Raw genomic sequence first — 13,978 nt, 5'->3', positions numbered from 1 at the left:
AAATCTGGCCGAAATACCTACATTTTCCTTATCAAATCGCCACTGCTAAGTCGAAAACTTATCAAAATTACTCAAATTTTCCTACTACTCTATTACACATCTATCGACCGATAAATCATAAATACACTTTTGCGAAGTTGCCTCAAAATTGGTTCATATTTATGTTTCCTCTATTTTTTTACTAACATTGTGTTCCACCTCAGCGCATTGGCCCACTTAAATGTAAAATCTATAAGTATTGCAGAACTCTGTACAGATCTGCTCAGATATACAGAATATATGTGTATGGATTCATATAGCATCCAACACATTGGACGGATTTGATATGGTATCGAAAATGTGGACTTACAAAGTGGTGAAGGGTATAATATAGTCGGCCCCGCCCGACTTTAGACTTTCCTCACTTGTTTTTGTCAAAATTCGTTTTTATTATTCAACATAGTTCATTTCAAGAGCGATACAACGATCATAATGACCTTCCAATTTTTTGATACCATTTTGGTAGTACTCCTTCGGTTTTGCTTCAAAATAGGCCTTAGTTTCGGCGATCACCTCTTCATTGCAGCCAAATTTTTTCCCTGCGAAAAAGTCGCTGGGGGCCAGATCTGGAGAATACGCTGGGTGGGGAAGCAATTCGAAGCTTGTGGCACGGTGCGTTGTCTTGGTGGAACAACACTTTTTACTTCTTCATATGGGGCCGTTTTGCCGCGATTTTGACCTTCAAACGCTCCAATAACCCCATATAATAGTCACTGTTGATGGTTTTTTCCTTCTCAAGATAATCGATAAAAATTATTCCATGCGCATCCCAAAAAACAGAGACCATTACTTTGCCAACGGACTTTTGAGTCTTTCCACGCTTCGGAGACGGTTCACCGGTCGCTGTCCACTCAGCCGACTGTCGATTGGACTCAGGAGTGTAGTGATGGAGCCATGTTTCATCCATTGTCATATATCGACGGAAAAACTCGGGTGTATTACGAGTTAACAGCTGCAAACACCGCTCAGAATCATCAACACGTTGTTGTTTTTGGTCAAATGTGAGCTCGCGCGGCACCCATTTTTCACATAGCTTCCGCATATCCAATTATTGATGAATGATATGACCAACACGTTCCTTTGATATCTTTAAGGCCTCTGTTATCTCGATCAACTTCATTTTACGGTGATTCAAAATCATTTTGTGGATTTTTTTGATGTTTTCATCGGTAACCACCTCTTTTGGGCGTCCACCGTGCTCCGTGCTCATTTCACCACGCTTGAATTTTGCATAGCAATCAATTATTGTTGATTTCTCTGGAGCAGAGTCCGGAAACTCATTATCAAGCCAAGTTTTTGCTTCCACCGTATTTTTTCCCCTTCAGAAAACAGTATTTTATCAAAACACGAAATTCCTTTTTTTCCATTTTTTTCACAATAACAAAAGTTGCTTCAAAAAAGACGCTCTATCTCACAAACTAATTGACTTACAGACGTCAAATTTTGACACGAATCATTTGAAGGTTGGTACTATATAAAAATTATAAGCATTTTATACTAGCGACGCCATCTATGTGTCAGACCGGGGCCAATCAGCCAACCTGTTATCTTTATTATATAGCATACAAGAAAGTGTAATTAATTGGATTCATAGCGGATCCAAAGCGCAGAGCTTCTATTTGATTTTCGACTCATCTGTACCTATAGTGCAATCTGCATCTGTAGATTTAGAGTAGGCTTGGTGATTCCATTAATTTTAGCATGTTCCTAGGCCATTTTAAAAATTCTGATAATAATTACCCGTTATCCAGGATACCTTTATATTTAGAGTAGGCTTGGCGTTTCCATTAATTTTAGCATGTTCCTTGGTCATTTTAAAAATTCTGATAATAATGACCCGTTATCCAGGATACCTTTATCTTAATAAAATGGAACCAAAAAAATAAAATTCAATAAAACCTCAACGACTAAAGATTCCTGAACAAAAAGAACAACAAATTAATTCCCTTACGATGACCGAACATCTGCAACACTCATACATATGCCTCGGAAATGACATTAAAAATAATGCACCATCATTAAAACAGTTGTTCAAAAATGATTAGCATTTCACAAAAGGCGTGTGCAGAATTTTTGCATTAAAAAAACTAAAACTAAAGAATCTTGCAATAATGGGAACTAAACGAAAAATTAATATAAACTAAAAGAGTCGAATTAAAGAGAATATGGTGGTGAAGTACTCTTAAATTATTTTGCCTTATTCTCAGATTTTGTGCTCTCTTTCTCTCAAACTAACAGGTTTGTTTACATTTCTCCCTGGAGTTCTTTATGAAATGAAACAACCTGTTTGCTTTAACGCTAATGCTATTGGTAGGCTAATTATAATTGCTCTCACTCTTACTCTCCCATTATCTCACTTTTTCTCTCTCTCCGGGAATTTTAATCTCTCTGATTTTGTAGTATTGTATCTTTCTGTTTGATATAAAAGGACGAATATTGCAGTGAAACGAATTTAGTCCTACGTTAAGTGTTGTCACTCGAACAGTGGACAAGCGGACGGTTTATCTAAAAGGATATTCTACCAAAAGGGAATTAAATGAAAAATTAAATGAAAAAATTTATAAGCTAAAGGATAAATACTGATAGTGTGTGCCTGTGTGTATGTGCTGGTGAAAAGAAAGTGTGAGCATTCGTGCCACACAATACCAAAGAAAGCAGCAAACCCAAAATAAAGGGAGAAACGTGTATAAGTGAATTATTTAAGCTGCAAATAACGCAAACAAAAAATAAATAAATTACGATAAAAATTCTTAAGATAAAAAATTCCCAAAAAAAGTGTATAAAACATTCCAATTCATGCATTTCTGAAACCATCATTAAAAATAAGCCAGTGAATAATAAAACAATTGAAAACAATTGAAAACAATTAACTCATTAACAAATACTCAGTATAATTATAACAATTTAGGGCAAAATGTTTGTTGTCAACACCGGTAAACTGGGGATAATTATCCCCATTATAACTTTACAACTCTTAATTGCGTCCGGTATTACCGGTTGGTCGGCAGAGGCTATAATTCTCGTTGGTATGAATAAGATGATGCGTGATACCTCAACGGAAATGCCCTCGACAATATCCTCTATAACATCAGACTCCGACTCAGCCTCCTTGTTCCACAGGCAAATGACCGAGAATATTTTACGCAGCGTTAACAAAGCCAATGATGATGGCAACACAGAAAAGGATTCTTTCTATAATGAACCCAGTGCAGAGCTATTACGCTTTGTCAATGACAATGATGAGGATAGCAATTCCATGGAGGAGGATATAAGTACGGATGGTGGTAATAGTCGCGACAATGAACGACAAAGTCGCAATGCCAATGACATCAATAATCACAATGACCATAATGAGGATTACATGCAATCGTTATCGTTAAGAGATCAAGTTCGATTATTGTCGAAACAATTGAATGTCCTAATGAATCGTCGCCGTGAGGATTACGAACTATTGGAGCGTAATTTACGTAAATCTCTAAAGACCGAATTTCGGGATAAATCCTTCAAAATGAAAACCAAAAAACATGTAGCTAGTGCTGATGCCACACAATCCCAGGATAACAATGATGAAGTTTATGGCAATACTGATGATTCGGATTTACGCAGTGAATTGGAAGCATTGAGGTTAGTAGAATTCATTCATTCGTACGTTCCATACATAAATTCCACAACAAGGGGAATTTAATTCCCAAACAAAGCATTTTGGTAAAGTTATGGACTTCAAATTCATAGAAACGAATACACTTAGACACTTTCGGTTAAATGTTTGAATATGTACACTGAAAAAAAACATGCCCTGTTCCAAAGATTTTGTTTTTGCACTAATAATTTTGGTATTGATTCCGAGCCAAAGAATTGGAGTAAGGACACATTTAAAACACAATTCTCTTTTAAATTTGAGTTTTGCGTACTTGATTCTAGAAAACAAATTTTAATTTATTCGTTTTTTTTTTCTTCATGTGCTGCTAAAGTCCTTTGAAACCGTGTTAACGAAATCTTTAAATTCCAAATTCAGACTTGATTTCAAGTAGAAATTATGCTCTTATTGAAGTAAACATCGTCTTTGAAATAAAGTTTGGAAAACATGTCCTAATTTCGAACGAATTTTTGCTTTGTGTTCAAAATACAAAAAGTCAATAAATTTAAAGATGATTTTACTATTTTTAAAGAATTTTTCACAATTACTAAAGACAAGTTGACCTTAGCCAAACAAAATTTTCTTTTATTTTAAGATGCCAATTTTTAATTGGAATCACTAAATTATAAGGACAAAACGACTTTATTGAAAAGTTGATCGTCTTTTGGAAAAAGAAAAATGCGTCTTCTATGCTAAGCAAAAAACGCATTCGTATTTTAAGGATACAAGCCTTTGGCCTGAAGCCAATATTTTTTTCAGTGTATACTAGGTAGAGCTAATACTCATCACGAAGGATATTATTGTATAAACTATACATTACGGAGCTCTAATTGACATCTGCGAATCTGAGAATATTTCTGAAATGAATTATTAATGGAGAATGGAGTGTAGTGGGTTAAAAGTTAAATGAGTTAACGGCCATTTTCATGTAGCTCCGTTAGGCTGTAACTGTCAGTTAACAGAAAATAAACTGCAAATATCTTCTCTCCGGTTAACTTTAACTGAAATATTTTCAATAGTTAAGATCCTAACTGACGTATGGAATCAATAGGCAAAATGACAGATATCTCCATAGTACGGATTATGTTAAAAGTTCGTTAGCTAACGTAGGTTAGGTTAGGTTAGGTTAAAGTGGCAGCCCGATTAAGATTCAGGCTCACTTAGACTATTCAGTCCATTGTGATACCACATTAACTAAAAGTACCTATTACATATGGGCACTTCTAGTTTTAACCGCTGAACCTTCTTGATTATTTTTCTTTGTTGAACCAACCAGATTGTTCCAAAAACATTAGCAGACTGCTTTAGTTAACGTTTTCCAGATCCGCCAGTAATCTGAAGCTATATGCTCCTAAAAGTTGCTTGCGCTTTACACAAAATGCAGGACACTTACACAAGAGGTGTTTAATTGATTCATTTTCCTACGCATCATGACAGCTCATACAATAGTCATTATACTTCGCGCCTATAGTTTTTGCAAAATCACCTATCAGGCAGCGACCCGTTATAGCAGATATCAGGAGTGATATCTGACGTCTCGAGAACACTAGCAATTCTAGTGTGCTGTTTAAGTTTAAATGGGGCCATATTTGCTTGGTGTCGTTACAGCCCTTGCAATTCTCCCATCGAACATTTGCCATAGCTAACGTAGCACTAACGGAGTTTCATGGAAATGAAAGAGAAAGAGATTCATTGTAAACTGATTTTAGGACAAAAAGTTTACAAAAAAAAAAAAACATTGAAACAAAGATTAGCATAGTTTTTAATACTGCACCCCTGTGTAGAATAGGTTATTTTTGGATAGTGCATATGTTTGCAATGCCCAGAAGGAGACGAGATAGATATATTGGACATTTGGCAATAATGTTCAAAATGTTGTATCCAAAGTAGTTCCGCTTTTAATCTCAACGATTTAAAATTTTATAAACTTCAAGTTTTTTAAAACGGCATCGATCCTCTATTGACTTTGGTGGATTTACATATAGCTCCCTTACTTATATTTTGTTATATACATCGTGGCTAATATGTAATGTAACAATGCGCTATATTTTTCAAAAGCACTTCCAGAAGATGCACTCCCAATAATGTTCTTTATTTTAAATACCCAGGAAGTTCTTTTAATTCAATTTTTTAGTAATTTTAACTTTTTTTTTTTTGCTTCAAATAGGTTAAAAACAGAGTAAGAATTCATAAAATGGTACAAATCATTTAAATTTTGTCGAAAAAGTTCCAAATCCAATATGAAACAAGTAAGGAAAGTCTAAAGTCGGGCGGGGCCGACTATATTATACCCTGCACCACTTTGTAGATCTAAATTTTCGATACCATATCACATCCTATATATAAAGGTTTGTCCCAAATACATAAATATCACTCGATTTGGACAGAATTTGATAGACTTTTACAAAACCTATAGACTCAAAATTTAAGTTGGCTAATGCACTAGGGTGGAACACAATTTTAGTAAAAAAATATGGGAAACATTTAAATCTGAAGCAATTTTAAGGAAACTTCGCAAAAGTTTCTTTATGATTTATCGCTCGATATATATGTATTAGAAGTTTAGGAAAATTAGAGTCATTGTTACAACTTTTCGACTAAGCAGTGGCGATTTGACAAGGAAAATGTTGTTATTTTGACAATTTTTGTCGAAATCAGAAAAACATATATGTCAAATCAAATTTGGCACACATGACTATATTACTAATTGTACTCCTAGTGCAAAATTTCAACCCAATTCGGCCAAAAATCTGGCTTCTGGGGCCATATAAGTCCATATCGGGCGAAAGATATATATGGGAGCTATATCTAAATCTGAACCGATTTTTTCCAAAACCAATAGCGATTGTCTCTGTCCCAAGAAACGGCCCTCTGCCAAATTTGAGGACGATCGGACTTAAATTGCGAGCTGTACTTTGTGCACAAAATTACATATACAGACAGACGGACGGACGGACAGACAGACAGACAGACGGACATCGCTAAATCGACTCAGAATTTAATTCTAAGCCGATCGGTATACTAAAAGATGGGTCTATGACCACTATTTCTTGGCGTTACATACAAATGCACAAACTTATTATACCCTGTACAACAGTAGTCCTGAAGGGTATAAATATGGAAAACATTTAAATCTGAAGCAATTTTAAGGAAACTTCGCAAAAGTTTATTTATGATTTATCGCTCGATATATATGTATTAGAAGTTTAGGAAAATTAGAGTCATTTTTACAACTTTTCGAATAAGCAGTGGCGATTTGACAAGGAAAATGTTGGTATTTTGACCATTTTTGTCGAAATCAGAAAAACATATATGTGGGAGCTATATCTAAATCTGAACCGATTTCAATCAAATTTGGCACACATGACTAAATTACTAATTGTACTCCTAGTGCAAAATTTCAACCAAATTGGGCCAAAACTCTGGTTTCTGGGGCCATATAAGTCCATATCGGGCGAAAAATATATATGGAAGCTATATCTAAATCTGAACCGATTTCAATCAAATTTGGCACGCATAGCTACAATGCTAAATATACTCCCTGTGCAAAATTTCAACCACATTGGGCCAAAGCTCTGGTTTTTAGGACTATATTAGTCCATATCGGGCGAAAGATATATATTGGAGCTATATCTAAATCTGAACCGAATTGGCTGATATTTCCGACAAGTGTTGGAATACATTAATAATTATAACAAATTATAAAAATATTTGACAAAAAATCACAGAATTTTTTAATTTACATCCTAAACATTGAATTCGGATCACACCTAAAGAAGTGATGACAATTTAGTGCAACGGCTGCTGAAATGGAGGACTTCCGTCCTATGGCAAGCCCATGTTAAATTCATCGCTTCTGCGTCAATTTTGCACTACTACCGGATCTTTTTTGGCGACGCTTTTTTACTGATCTGGCAAAAAAAATGTGCATACCATATATTTTGATTTTAGACGTCATAAAATATATACCGATCGACTCAGATTCACCTCTAGCCCTTGGTGTCCGTCCGCCTGTCCATGTAATTGTTGTACGCAGGATTTATTAACCAATTTTGATGAAATTTGGTACTAGAGAGAAGTTCACCACTGTGGTATCACAATGGACTGAATAGTCTAAGTGAGCCTGATACATCGGGCTGCCACATAACCTAACCTAACGTAACCTAACCTTGGTACTAGTCGTTTTTCGTGGTACAAGACCACACGCTATTGAATTTGTGAAAAACATCGAATAAAATTTACTATATATATGTATCGCCCGATTTCGATACATTGGTTCAGATTGCGCTTCTACACTAACCGATCGGTATCAAATTTGGCAAAACGTTATCTAATTCTCTACCCCATAATTGTGCAAAATTTTGTCGAAATTTCTAAAATTTAAATTAAATTTTAAAGTCGACACAATATAATCTTCTATAGTATAAACTTAGCCTTCAAAAAATAATAAAAATGGTTCAAATTTATATATAGGTTCTACAGGTATGCATCGCGCGATTTTCTCAAATTTGGCCATAATACATTTATTTATCTTCCCCAAATCTGGAATAAATTAATCAGCTATACAAAAAAAAATCACCAAAAAAATTCCAATTAAAAAGTTTATTAATGTTGAAAACTTATTCAATTAAAAAATTAATTGATACTATTATCCTTTTAATCGAACTAGAAAGATTAAGACAATTATTGCAATTTTTAAATTTTAAATTAAAAAATTAAATGATACATTTATTATATTTTTTGTTTTGAGCCACCATGGTGCAATGGCATGCCCGCCTTGCATACACAAGGTCGTGGGTTCGATTCCTATTTCGACCGAACACCAAAAAAGTTTTTCAACGGTGGATTATCCCACCTCAGTAATGTTGGTTACAAGAAATAATCTTTAAATTAACTTAGTTGTTGATATTCATTTCGATTAAATATAAAAAAAAATATTTCCTCTAAAACTTATTTTGAGGATAATAGGAGCAAAATCTTTAGATTCAAGTAAATTTTTTTGAGTGTACTCTTATTTTTCACATTGCTAGTGTCCATGTGTTTTAGAGTAAGACTACGGTACAGAACAAGATAATCCATATATGATCAATTTAATGAAAATTACTTTCTGTCAATCAAGAATTCTTCTAAGAAACTTCTTCTCAAATATTCATAAAACAATTGAACTCTTTCCCAGAAATTCCCAGATTCATATAAGTTGGCCATAAAGAGCAGATGACCATTCCTTAGATACCTATCGTTAAACATATTAGCTTATATATACATATCAGAAATTTGTTTTGTTTTTTGTTTTATTGTTGTTATTTTGCTTTGGTCCATTTTTGTTATTGGTAATTTTTCCTCTTCACTTTGATGTAGAAAAATTGTGGTAATATTGACTTTGATAGACATTTATTGGAAATATGTTAAATCATGCATAATTGAATTAAAGCCTTAGCTCTCTACAATGCCCCAATGGTATATGCTCATGCATACATTGGGGTGGGTCTGTGTAGGTGAATTATTAGTTAGGTTATATATACACAGGTGGAAACCAGAAAGCTCGAAGGGATTGTTGAATATGTTCATGTGTTTGCAAAAACGATTGCTGGCATTTATTAATCAGCATAATTAACTGCATTGAACGCACTTAGCATCATGTCACTATGGCATATGGGCTTTTGAATGATAATCAGCATAAATATCTGCATAGGTCACATGTAGTATCATGTCACAATTGTACAAGGACTCTTGAATGCCATGTCAACAATGACAATTTGTACAACGAAAGGTTCATTTATCAAAGTAACCAGAACTCTGAAAGGGGGGAAAGATAGTTAGAAGGTTTACAAAGTGAGGACAGATTTTTTTCCCATGATGATGGTCACATAAATACACTCAAAAGAAGTTTATTTGAATTCTAAGATTTTGACCTTCCCTTAAGGATTTTGGTATTGATTTGGAGTCAAAGATGCTGCTTCTTTAAAATAAAGACATTTGTTATGAAGCTATGTAGCCTTAAATCTAGGCTCTACAAATTTAAAATTAGGATACTTATCTCGTCTTTCGAATTTGTCTTCTCTTTTTAAATGTCAGTTTAAAAATCCAAAGTATAACAAATACTTCAAAGTAAAAACCGCTTTCGTAATTAAAAACAACAAAAAGGAAAACCTTAAGCGCATGATTCGAAATCCTGCAAATAAGTTTTTTTTGTATCCTCCATGAGACTTGCCTAAATTAATTTTGGGGTATTGGTTTTTATGGAGGCTATATGTTATTATGGACCGATATGGGCAAAATTTTTCAGTGTTATTAGAGGGCACATACAGATATCACCTGCTCCATAAGTCTTCCGATGTTAAATCTTACGGAATCGTTTAAAATTATGGCTATATATAATTGTAGACCTATATGGACTAGTTTGTTCAGCATTGTTAGAGGATATATTTTAGCACAATAGGATCGGATAAATTTTGCTCCTCCAAGAGGCTCCGGAAGTCACACCTGGCGATCGGTTTATATGGAAGCTATGTATATATATGAACCGATATGAATAAATTTTCCATGGTTGTTAGCGTATGGTATGGTTACATCGCATACACTGAAAAAACAATATTGTCATGATATCAAAGATTTCTTGTCCTTAAGATACGAATACGAATTTCGCTTAGCATTGAAGACGGATTTGAAAAGTAGAAAAAATGTATATCAGAGAAATACATTTTTTCTACTTTTCAAACATTTTTTTTTTAGTGAAGTCGTTTTGTCTTTATACTTAAGTGATTCGACTTAAAAATGGGTATTTTTATATAAATGAAAATTTTATTTAACTCACGTCAACTTGGCGTTAATTATTCTAATTTTTTAAAAAAAAAAAAATTGTTTAAAAATAGGAGATGTTTTTCATTACTTAATTTTGAAGACGTTTTTTACTTGAAACATAGCATAATTTCGACTTGAAGTCTAGCCTGCACTGAAAAAAATATTGTCGTGTGGTCAATAATTTGGTGTCTTTAAAATACGAATGCAAATTTTGCTTGGCATAGAAGACGCATTTCTCTAGTATAAAGTTTTTTTCCTTATCCAAAAGTCGATAAACTTTTCAATGAAGTCGTATTGTCCTTATAATTAAGTGATTTGACTTATCATAACATGAAAGAGAAAATGTTTGGGCTAAGGTCCACTTGACTTTAATAATTCCGAAAAATTCTTTAAATTTAATGAAATTGTCTTTAAATTTGTTGTCTTTTTGCTTCTTGACTACAAAGCAAACAATCGTTCAAATATAGGACATGTTTTTCAAAACTTTATTTTAAAGAAGTTTTTTACTTGAAACATAGCATAATTTCTACTGGAAGTCGAGTCTTAATTTGGAAAATAAAGTTGTCGTTAACTCGTTTTTAAAGGACTTTGAAAGTATATGAAGAAAAAGAGCTGAGAAATCGTACTTCCTAGAAGCAAGTACACAAAACCCAATTTTATAAGGGAATTGTGTCTTAAAAGTATCCTTACTTGTCTTCTCCGCTTCTTTGGCTCGGAATCAATACCAAATTTTTTTTAAAGTAAAGATAAGATAAGAATCGGGCATGCTTTTTTCCAGTATGAATTTGAAAATATATGTTGTACGTTAACAAGTGAAGAAAAAAATCTGATAAACTGAATAAATTAAAGTTCGTCTCCTAGAATTACGTACACAAAACTCAAATTTGAAAGATAATAGTGTCTTAAATGTGGCCTTACTTCAATTCTCCGCTTCTTTGGCTCGGAATCAATACCAACATCTTTAGTGTAACGACTAAATCTTTAGAACAGAGCATGATTTTTTCGGAGCCTCAAAGAGAAGCAAATTTCATCCGAGACGCTAACAACCATACCAAAATTGGTCCATATCGGTGTATAGTTAGGATAGGTTAAAGTGGCAGTCCGATTAAGTTTCAGACTCACTTAGATTCAGTCCATTGTTATATATAGCCGAGCCACCGTGGTGCAATGCCCGCCTTGCATACACAAGGTCGTGGGTTCGATTCCTGATTCGACCGAACACCAAAAAAAAAAAAAGTTTTTCAGCGGTGGATTATCACCTCAGTAATGCTGGTGACATTTCTGAGGGTTTCAAAGCTTCTCTAAGTGGCTATAAAAAGGAGGTCCCTTGTCATTGAGCTTAACATGGAATCGGGCAGCACTCAGTGATAAGAGAGTAGTTCACCAATGTGGTATTACAATGGACTGAATAGTCTAAGTGAGTCTGAGAAATCGGGCTGCCACCTAACCTAACCTAACCTAACCTAACCTATATATAGCCGATCCCCAATCACACAAATCATGGTTGCCACTCGAACCAAAAATAATCTACCAAAACTTTATTTTTATAGAAAATTTTATCAAAATTTTATTTCTACAGAAAATTTTGTCAAAATTTAATTTCTACAAAATTTAATTTTGTAAAAATTTTATTTCTATAGAAAATTTTGTAAAAATGTTGTTTCTATAAAAAATGTTGTCAAAATTTTATTTCTATAGAAAATTTTGTTAAAATTTTATTTCTATAGAAAATTTTGTCAAAATTTAATTTCTACAGTAAATTTTGTAAAAATTTTATTTCTATAGAAAATTTTGTAAAAATGTTGTTTCTATAAAAAAATTTGTCAAAATTTTATTTCTATAGAAAATTAATTTATTTTACTTATTTATTTGTTTATTTATTTATTTATTTGTATATTTCTACACAGCAAGACAATGTCTTATAATTATAGTGCAGATTTCAATAGTTGAAATAATATACATCTTAATTAGGATTACAATAATTCATATAATAGGAAATTTTTTAAAAAATTTTATTTCTATAGAAAATTTAGTAAAAATGTTGTTTCTATAAAAAATTGTGTCAACATTTTATTTCTATAGAAAATTTTGTCAAACTGAATTATATACGTATTTAATCGGTCTTTTTCAATTTAATATATACCACGTATGGACTTACTTACAATTTAGAAGACGGTGTTAGGAGGTTTTAAGATACCTTGCCATCGGCAAGCGTTACCGCAACCCAAGTAATTCAAATGTGGATGACAGTGTTTAGAAGAAGTTTCTGCGCAATCCATGGTGGAGGGTACATAAGCATCGGCCTAGCCGAACTTACGGCCGTATATACTTGTTTTTTATTAAATTTAGGGCACAAATTTTGGAAATTTGTTTAAAGAAACACATTTTTCATTTAAAGAAATCGTCCTTAAATTCACGTAAATATTGAATATTTAGGTTTAGGATAAAAACACTTAAAATATAGGCTAAAATTTATTTAGAGGATTTAGCATCTTTGGTTGTTGGTTTTTTGTGGGATTAAGAAAAAATGTTCTACTTTGGAGTATTCGTTATAATGTGGAGATGCATTTGTTTGTACGTAAATATTTTCATGAACATGAAAAAAAAGAAGGGAGACTTAAAATGGGATAATTGAGATCTGTATCCTAATTTTAATTTTATTAATCCTAGATTCAAAGCCAGATAGGTCGCTGAAAATGTATTTACTTTAAAGAAGCTGCATCTTTGGAATCTCGGAATCAATTGCAAAATCTTTAAGGGAAGGTCAAAGTCTTTGGATCCAAGTAAACTATTTTTTGAGTGTACCCACTGCAATAATAAACGCTTTTGGGAAATTTCAAGCCGATAATTTTTTTTATGAATTTAGCGGACATCGCTAGATATACTTAGGTTTTCAACATGACCAAGAATATAAATATACTTAATAGGGTCTGAGGCCAATATTTCGATGCTTTGCAAAAATGAATGACAAAGCTGGAATAATCCTGTTCTTATGGTGGTGGGTGGGTTAAAATTTTTTAAATAAACTATTCTTAAGTATTCAAAATTCAACTAGCCCTAGTTGTAAGCGCCCAATACCAATTTGAAAATTCGATTACAACCCTCCCTAATATCATCCATATACATATACATATGTCAGTCTTCATTCGCCTACAGGGATTATAGGCATATATGTAGAGATGTATGTATCTCCTTTTAGGCTATTTTGTCATGCAATACACATTCACATATTGGTGATACTCGATATCGTTGTGTAAATTGTTGTCCATATAACTGTGGAGTTCATTGGGTCCAGTTATTCACAATACAATTGCCAGTGCTGAAAATGAAATACACAATAAATGTCGAAATGGCAAAAATAGACCAAAGAGAAATTTATTTAATAAACCCTGGAAAAATGGCAAAAATCAAGTGATTGCCAAAAGCTTGATTGTGTATGCATGAGGGTCAGTGATATCGACATCAGTAGTTCAAAAATACTTCATTGATAAAATAGTGGTG

At 33.2% G+C, this 13,978-nt stretch overlaps 1 protein-coding gene across 1 annotated transcript in view; it reads left to right on the top strand.

Moving 5' to 3' along the window:
• The first annotated feature begins 2,596 nt into the window (after positions 1–2,596).
• sca (scabrous) overlaps positions 2,597–13,978 on the top strand; it is an 88,649-nt gene continuing 77,267 nt past the window's right edge. The window contains exon 1 of the mRNA XM_075312808.1: positions 2,597–3,663. Coding sequence (XP_075168923.1) covers positions 2,954–3,663 — 710 coding nt within the window. The 5' untranslated portion in view covers positions 2,597–2,953. The remainder of the gene's footprint in view (positions 3,664–13,978) is intronic.

The sequence above is a fragment of the Haematobia irritans genome, chromosome 5, assembly GCF_050003625.1.
Source record: "Haematobia irritans isolate KBUSLIRL chromosome 5, ASM5000362v1, whole genome shotgun sequence".
Classification (NCBI taxonomy): Eukaryota; Metazoa; Arthropoda; class Insecta; order Diptera; family Muscidae; genus Haematobia; species Haematobia irritans.
This window is presented reverse-complemented; position numbering and strand designations above follow the sequence as displayed.